This window comes from Oryza sativa, chromosome 3 (genome assembly GCF_034140825.1).
Source record: "Oryza sativa Japonica Group chromosome 3, ASM3414082v1".
In the NCBI taxonomy this organism is placed as follows: domain Eukaryota; kingdom Viridiplantae; phylum Streptophyta; class Magnoliopsida; order Poales; family Poaceae; genus Oryza; species Oryza sativa.
Window position 1 is genome coordinate 6807962 of NC_089037.1, and position 8741 is coordinate 6816702.

General features: G+C 46.7%; 1 protein-coding gene across 1 annotated transcript; it reads right to left on the reverse strand.

The window, feature by feature from the left end:
- Positions 1 to 3285: 3285 nt before the first annotated feature.
- Positions 3286 to 8494, reverse strand: LOC4332136 (probable receptor-like serine/threonine-protein kinase At4g34500). Its single transcript, XM_015775379.3, has 7 exons — positions 7447 to 8494; positions 5160 to 5264; positions 4913 to 5035; positions 4641 to 4811; positions 4425 to 4554; positions 4122 to 4331; positions 3286 to 3703 (listed from the first exon to the last, which is right to left on the reverse strand). The coding sequence occupies exons 1-7, from the start codon at positions 8034 to 8036 to the stop codon at positions 3593 to 3595; spliced, it is 1440 nt and encodes a 479-aa protein (XP_015630865.1). The 5' UTR covers positions 8037 to 8494; the 3' UTR covers positions 3286 to 3592.
- Positions 8495 to 8741: the final 247 nt, after the last annotated feature.

An 8741-nucleotide genomic window follows, 5' to 3' on the forward strand; every position in this document is an offset into this window, starting at 1 on the left:
GATCCTGCAATCAACAAGAAATAAATATAAAGAAACCGCAGTTTAAACCTATAAATGATAGCCGATCGGCTAAGTGCCGATGACGTATCATTTATCTCTGAGCCGATGTCATATGTAAATCGATCGGCGGTTGCAAATAGGTAATAAAGAACTAAATCTATTCGATCGGCTGTAGATATTAACAATATATAATTTTTATATCGATACATACTTAAATCAAGTGATTGGGATAGATTCGGTCGCCATGCCGAGACCGTATAAATCACTTAGATCGAAATATACATTAATAACAGGATTATATATGTTCATAGCATAGCCGATCAGATAGATCTAGCATATAATGGCTAATACTCCTATACGACTCTATGTTAAGATGTTAAAACAGGCAGAATATACTAAACAGAAGCTTAATATAATTAGATGCAATAATATTTTGACATAAAGGGCAGATTTAACGTGTCAATGAAACATATAGAGCAAATATAGTTAAATCAGATAAGATCGGCTGAAACTCCGATTCTAAGCACGACTTAATAGATCAAACTCAACTGATGCAGCATTAAGTACGAAAAGAAGAACAATATCTAGACAATCAAGCCGCTGGGAGTTTCATAGAGTGGTAGATATCTTATATAATCTAAATCAACGTCAAAATTTAACCTAATCGGCTGCCTTCTACTAACAGATGTTAGTCGATAGTAGGTTAGATAACGATATTGTCAAAGATTATGTAAGATATATGATAACTCGACGAATCTCGAGAACGTAAGCCGTCATAACAAGTTTTACCTCTTGTCGAAGATCGAAACCGATGCAGCTCAACACGAAAGCAAGAACTTGTCAAAATAAAATTAAAGCGAAAGGGTGGCGATGCGCCGAAATTGTATTGAACGTGTGTTTAAAATTACATAGGGCTCGGGGTCTATTTATACCCGAGAATTACAAGATATGCCCATACCGGACACGACTATTATCTCTAACAAACTCTAAGATACCATAAGTCTTTGCGGCAGACTTTTACCCATATTTATCTCTAAGGAATTTACATAAAATATCTTAATTAATAGATACAATTAATCGCCTTCCCAGGACTCTATCCATGTATGGCAATCATCTTGAAGTACGTCAACTCAAACCCGATATCGGATACAAGTTGTATTGTCGGAATCGGTTGTATCACTTAACCCAGTCTGACTCGGACTTAGCCGATCCAAACCTCAGCCGATTCTTACTCTGTTTCCGCGATAATTCTCATGTTTGATTCCGCTTCAATCCAATCTTCTTTCCGATGCAGATATTACCAAATTTGATTGTTAACATACGTACAGAGTAGTCGCGCGCCGGGGGAGCCGTGCGACTAGTCGCGCATTACCCCCCCTCACCCCCCCCCCCCCCCGCCATAGAGGGGGCTAACTACATATGTGTAGGCATGGTGGATAGCCACGTCGGCTGTCGAACACAATCAGACGTGCACTGGACCTACTATAATACATTAAAAAGTATCTAAATATTGTATTTACAATATTCTGGACCTAAATGTGACCTCGCTTTAAACATTTAGGACCATGCATGTACTTGTTAGCAACTTTTTCTCTAATTCTAATAACAATGAAAATCACATATATTTGGTGTACCTGAAGAGGAAAATAGTTTAGGATACAAGGCTAGAAGATACGGCGAGTTTGTAGAACAAGTAGGGAAGATGAGATGTAGGGAAGAAGATCGACGAGGAGCTGAACCGGCCTCAAAGTTATCGTCGTAGTCATTCTGGCGTTCTATTTTTTCGATGCCCTACCAAGCGCAACTCCCTCCGTCCTTAAAAAACAAACTTAGGATGAGATGCGATATATTCTAAACTAAAATCCGGATTATAAAAAATCCGAACAGTACAAATTCATAGTACTACATTCGTTTTTTAGTATATGACCCCGTTCTTTTTTTTGACAAATGTTTAAACATTCATCTTTATTTTTTAATATATGACCCCGTTATATTTTTGACAAACGTTTAAACATTCATCTTATTTGGATTCTTTTGTACAAATATAAAAAGAGTAAGTCATACTTAGAGAACATTTGACAAAAAATTTAATCACAATAAAATAATGATAATTACATAAGTTTTTGAATAAGACGAATTGGTCAAACATATGTAAAAAATCAACGGCGTCATATATTAAAAAACGGATGAACTATTATGATGTGTCTTAACTTGTCTTAGGTTTGTTTTTATGGGAAATTAAGAGTTTGTATTTGTTGTTCAGTGTGCTTGCATGGGCTTCACTTGACATGTGGCCATCCCATGCCATCTGCGGCCCAATTCAGTTTCTAACACTGATTTGACTTTTTTTTGTATTTTTTAATTTGATAGCCTATGTTTAGATTTAAGAAAAAGTAGAAAAAATATGAATTACCCCCTGAACTATCGCGATCGACCGAATTACCCCATAAACCCAAAAACCAGGCATTGCTCACACTGAACTTTCAATACCGGACGAATTACCCCCTTCAACCTAATCCAAAGTGGTTTTGTCCTATGTGGCGTACACGTGGCAATCCAGTCAGCATTTTATTTATTAAAAAAAATATAGGACCCACCTGTCATACTTATTTTCCCCTCTTCCTTTATCTCTTCACACACACACACACACTCTCTCTCTCTCTCTCTCACGGTGCGGCACGCAGGGGCAGGAGCTGGGCGGCGGCGCGAGGACGGGCGGTGGGGCCGTGGGGCGGGGGCGGGCGAGCGGGCGGTCGACCCGGACGACGGCGCTCTCATGGTGGCGCGGTGGCAGTGGCGGGGCGTGGCGGAGACGCGGACGGTGACTAGAGGCGGCGGCGAGGCAGGGCCGTGGCGGAAAGGCAGGTGGCGAGGCGCGCCGACCCAGCTCCGGCCACGGCCGCCACCGCGCGTGCCGCCATGAGCGCCCTGTCTGTGCCGACTGCCTGCGCCTGCCGCACCGCCCGTCCCCGCGCCGCCGACCAGCTCCTGCCCCTACGTGCCGCCCCATGAGAGAGAGTGTGTGTGTGTGTGAAGAGATAAAGGAAGAGGGGAAGAGGAGAATGACAGGTGGGTCTCATATTTTTTTAATAAATAAAATATTGACCGGATTACCACGCATACGCCACGTAGGATAAAACTGCTCCTAGATTAGGTCGAGGGGGTAATTCGTCCGGTATTGAAAGTTCTGAGTAAGCAATGTCTGGTTTTTAGGTTTATGGGGGTAATTCGGTCGCCGCGATAGTTTAGGAGGTAATTTTTTTTTGAGACAATGGAGTAAAGCACTTGCACTGTAAATGCGTAGCAGAGCACCGCCACATGCCACGACGAAAACCACTCAACCGTCCCCGGCCAGATCAACACGAAGCCATCAGTCGCGTAGGGAGCGTATCAACGTTTGGTCAGGGACGACATTGCCTTTTTAAAACATCGTGTCACTTATACATTACGCCAAACACAATTTAAACCCCCCCCCCCCCCCCCCAAAAGCAACAACATTATCAAACGCTGGATCCCGGCCGGGCGCGTTAAACGAACCAAAAAATGTACACCGTGTGTGTCGAGGGAGAAAAATGTCAGCTGCTCATCATCATCATCGCCACATCGACCTGTCCAAATCATCGGCTCCGACCTTCTCCGACATGAGCAACGGCCGCGTGTTGTTTGGCGACGTCCGGTGCGTCGCCCTCGGCGTCCGGTGCTCCTGCAAGATGCAGCTGCCTTTAGCTCGCAATCAAGTGGAGTATATGACTTGCGCCATTAGCGCATCTGAAGCAGCTCTTCGAACATAAAGTTAGAGAGATGTAGGGCCTGCTTAGCGATCTTAAAATTTTAAGAAGCAGCTGGTTGAAAGCCAGTTTCTAAGAATCTGGAAAAGCTGGGTTTCTCAGCTTCTGGCTTCTAGTTCATTTTCTGTATTCTATAACTACAGCTTCTCATAATCTGGATCAAAAGCTGGACTGTCTGAGAAAACTTTTGATTCTGCGAGAAGCCACCGCAGCTAAAAGCTATCCAAACATACTCATAAGTCGTTAACAGGTGGGTTCACCCCATGAACCCATAGACACGTCTCTTTTACGTATGTTAGAGGAGCCCCGTCACTCACACGTGGACACACTTACCGTGCGGAAGGGGAACTCGTCGCCTTCGAGCATGTGCACGATCTGCCCCATCTTGGGCCGCTTGTGCGCGTCGGAGTCGATGCAACGGAGGCACACCAGCAGCACCCTGTTCAGCGCCCTCGCCCCCGGCGGATCCTCGATCCGCGGGTCGACCAGCTGCTCCACCCGCCTGCTCCCCACCATCCCCTTGAACCACTCCACCAAGTTCACCTGCACGGCGCGCTCCAACACAATATATGTCAGCCACCTACAAATGCCAGATTGACTGACGCACCCCCATCTGCTGTGACATAGATCGATCACCTCGCCGACAGACTTGCTGTAGTCCACGGGTCTCTTCCCGGAGATGAGCTCCATCAGCAGCACGCCGAAGCTGTAGATGTCGCTGCTCTCGTTCAGCATGCCCGTCGAAGCGTACTCAGGCGCGACATAGCTAGCGAAGTATACAAAAAATTGCAGATCAACAACGGAGCGGCGGTGAGACAGTGAGCGTGTGTCACGACGTGTGCGTGTACATACCCGAACGTGCCCATGACACGGGTGGTCACGTAGCTGGATCCGGAGCCGAGCACCTTGGCCATCCCGAAGTCGGATACCTTGGGGTTCCACTTCTTGTCCAGGAGGATGTTGCTCGACTTGATGTCTCGGTGCACAACTTTGGGCTCCAGGCCTTCGTGCAGGTACGCTATTCTGCAATGGACAATATCAGCATCCACAATGTCAGATCAGTCACCTGCCGATACGGAAGAGCGAGAGATGGAAATTCAGGGCAAATCGACACCGGTCATCACCCTTTGGCCGTTCCGACGGCGATCTTCATCCGAATGTCCCATGTCAGCGGGCTGACCGGGCCAACGTCGCCGTGCAGCCACTGCTCCAGGTTGCCGTTCTCGACGAACTCGTACACGAGCATCCTGTGAGCACGGAGTGATGATGGCATTGATTATTTGCATCGCTGCATTGTCCCCCGTTTTCACTTCTGCTGAATTATTAATGCTCAGAACTCATCGAGGATTCAGAGCTGGTGGCATCACTTACCGTTTGGGCCCTTCCGCGCAGTAACCAACGAGACCAACCAGATGCTTGTGCCTCACCTTGCCGATCGCCTCTACCTCCACCTTGAATTCCTTCTCTGCTTGACCCCTGAAAAAGGACAGTTTAATTCCAGATCAGCAGGCATCCCTAATTTCTTCAGACATGATTATCCGTACGTGATATAATAAACCTATAATTCATCAACTTCTCTTGCTGCTCATTATAAACCATTTGCATAGAAATCTCACTGATCCATTTCACATTTGGCGTTGGCAGAGAAAAAACAAACATACTGTTGCTGTCCCTGAGCCAATCCTCGTGCGTGCACTTGATTTACTTGAAAGCTAAACTAAAACTGCGTCAAAGCTAATAACCCTATAAATTTTCTTGCCTATGTCTAGGATCAGAAAAGGAAAAGCATGGTCATCGGCTCATCGCTTTGGCTTTCTCTTGCTTTATCTTTTCTTGAAAGAAAGGATAGATCGGTGCATATGACTGCCAACGAGCTCTACCAACTAAGTAGATGGATATATACTATCCATCACACAAAAGCACAAAAAGAGCCACCAACTGATATCACAGGCACATGAATCGGAAAAAAATGAAGCAGAGAACTAGAAAGGAAGAAAAGAAAAAATAACTATTCTTTGCAACATTGACTTAAAAGTAGCAGTATTTCTCTATGGACATTAATCTGAACAGAATTGACTGGTTCACATGAGCTTCTTGATTTAGTACAATGTAAGAAATTCATCAATAATTCGCAGAAACCTAGGACATCGGTACTACCATAGTCATACTTATATATAATGCAAGTTCAGGGTGCAAGAACCTCTGCATTGCTTACTATATATTTCTGCAAGAAAAAATAGGTTCTCTAATGACTTTTGTCTGGCCAGTCAAAATGACAACTGAAGATTATGAACCACACTTATTTAAGAAAGCTTTCAAAGGCCTGGCAAAAAAAAAAGAAAGAAAGAAAGAAAAAAAAGAAAGGGATAATATGGAAAGAATGCAACAATCGGGTTTTCAATCAGCAACAAAGGGCTTGGATCGACATTGCGAGAGGAATGGTGGAAGAAGCAGCGCTCTGGCGTCAAACAAACCCAGTAAGTCTAGCCCTGCTATTCAGAAGGATGCTTGGTCGCGAGAATTTAGTGTGAGAGATATTACTATGAATTTTTGTTCCTGTTTCGGTCCCCTGCTGCTCTTTTCTTTCATGTAAATAACTATTTATTTCACTTAATACAAAAGAAATGCTCCTTGCGTATTCCCCCCCCCCACCCCACCCCCCCTAAAAAAAAGAAAGAAAGCTCGCAAAGACCTACCCTTTGTTTTTGGCAAAGACAAAAAAGAGTTTCTCTACAATATTTACTGGGTGTACTTTTGAAATAAAAATAAAATAAATTCTGCATCAGTTAGTTGTTTCATACTTCCCAGGAATAAAACCGCACTAGATCTATTAGTTGACAATTTGCCACCGAACAACGTTAGGTTGCTAATCAGTCCATCAGCTGCTTTCATAAGTTGCGCGATTACACTTTTTACTAGAAAACAATCATCCACTCAAGCACCGTCCATCCGGTAGTTTGAGCCTTGAAATTTCCCCAGGTTTTTCCAGAGTATTTGAACTAGGACATTTGCTGAATAGTAATCAATAAATAATTCTTTCAGGGGAATAGGTCCGTAAAATTCTGTTGCATTTTGACAAACTACATATGTCATGGATGCGTTCCATTGGCTGCTAAAATTCGGAAGCAGGCTTTACAAACTTCATGAAAACCCTCCCATAGAGAAATTAATAGTACACATGACAATGATGCATTGCTATTAACTCTAGGACAGATTTTGCGTTTAAGCTAATAAGTCGACATGTATGCATATCTTCCCAATGATATGACCATAATAACTGGCATACTTAAAGCCATATCAACAACACAACTACAACCACCACCCCACTTATTGTGACAAATTAACAACAAATGCAATTAATCAAGAAAAGCATCACGTACACCAAACTAGACCAAAATCCAAATATGATGCCGAATACAACAAACTTGTACGCATTCATATATTTAAACTAGTGAAAAAATCTCTAATAAAATAAGGTAACAAGGGTGCAAAAAAAAAAATTACTGCTACTGCTTAGGTTGATTTTCTTTTACAGTTGCCATCTTTTTATCTGGAATGACTGGAAATTATAATGCCCGTTTTGACCGTGCCAACTACAGTACAAAAGGTGAACAGTAACAAGGACGAACAAAAAAAAACAAAAACTGTGAGTACTCACTTGTGATCGAGCAAGTTCTTGACAGCGACCACCTCGCCGCCGGCGAGCACGCCGCGGTAGACTGTGCCGTAGCCTCCCTCGCCGACCACGTTCTCCTCGCTGAAGCCGCCGGTCGCCGCCTCCAGCTCCTCCAGGTCGTACCACCGCCCCCAGCCCATGTCCATCGCCGCGGCGCAGCTGATCCTCTCCGGCTTCCGCCTCACCGGCGACTCCAGGTAGCTGGCCGCGGCCGACGAGCTGGCCACGTCGGAGGAGCTCGTGCCGGTGCCGGTGCCCGCCCCGGCCTCCGCGTGGTCCTTCTCCTTGGGAGCGGACGACGACGACGCCTGGCGGAGCGAGCCGGAGGAGGGCGCGTGCTCGACGCGCGACATCGACAGGTGCTTCGCGCCCCGCCGCCGCCGCGCGCAGAGCCTGGCGGTGCCGGCCGCCACGAGGACGACGACGAGGACCAGCGCTGCCGCCCCCGCCGCCACCAAGGCGGACGTGGACAGTCCGAAGAAGGTCGTCGTCCTCGCGCCGCCGGAGCCGGTGCCGCCGTCGACGTCGGAGCCTACTGCGGTCGGCGGCGGCGGTGGTCCGGTGGCGTCCATCGTCGGCGGTGGGTCCGGCCTGTCACGACGAGGGAGTGGAGGGTGGTGGTGGCGAGGTGGAGGAGAGGCGGAATGGGAGCGTGGCTGCGTGCTTGCAGCTTGCGTTATATGGGAGCCCTTTGTTTTTGCGCCTCGCTAACGTTGCTGGACTCGGTGTACCGTGGTCCCGACCCACGCACGGGCGCCTCCGGTGGTCGGCGTCCACACGACGAGGCCGCGGCGTGTATTTTCTCCTCCCCGTATGCCGTTCGACGGGACGCGTGTGGTTTTTGTTTTGGTGCGCCATGCGTGAAACGGTCGTTGGGTGGGTGGCCCACCCGGCCAAAGAGCGGGACCCACCTGGGAAGCGGGGCCCCGTGACTCTTTGCTCAGCCCATCGCCACAATCCGTGTGCCGCGCGGCGTGAGTCCCATCGGCCATCGCTCCTCTCCTCCATGCCTGAAGCCATTTATACGTGTACAGACTACAGATACTCTGTTCATCCATCTATTTACAGATTCCAACCTGAGATCTAAAATCACGCGGTTACATTTTGAATTGATTTATGCATCACCTCCCTCAGTTTCCGATCACGATCAGTTTGTTTGCTGCAGACTGCTAACCGCTACACGGTCACTTCAGATCTTCATTCTTCAGTGTTCATTCACATGGACGACACCATCTTACGGCGACGGAGAACACGGCAAAAAGCTACTACCGACAGTA

What these genes read in the sequence shown, in the direction of transcription:
- LOC4332136 (XM_015775379.3), bottom strand. Translation starts at nt 8,036, where the DNA reads ATGGACGCCACCGGACCACCGCCGCCGCCGACCGCAGTAGGCTCCGAC. An exon ending in AAGAACTTGCTCGATCACAA is followed by an intron (nt 5,265 to 7,446) that starts GTGAGTACTCAC and finishes GTCCTTTTTCAG; the next exon opens with GGGTCAAGCAGAGAAGGAAT. An exon ending in CGTGTCATGGGCACGTTCGG is followed by an intron (nt 4,555 to 4,640) that starts GTATGTACACGC and finishes ATACTTCGCTAG; the next exon opens with CTATGTCGCGCCTGAGTACG.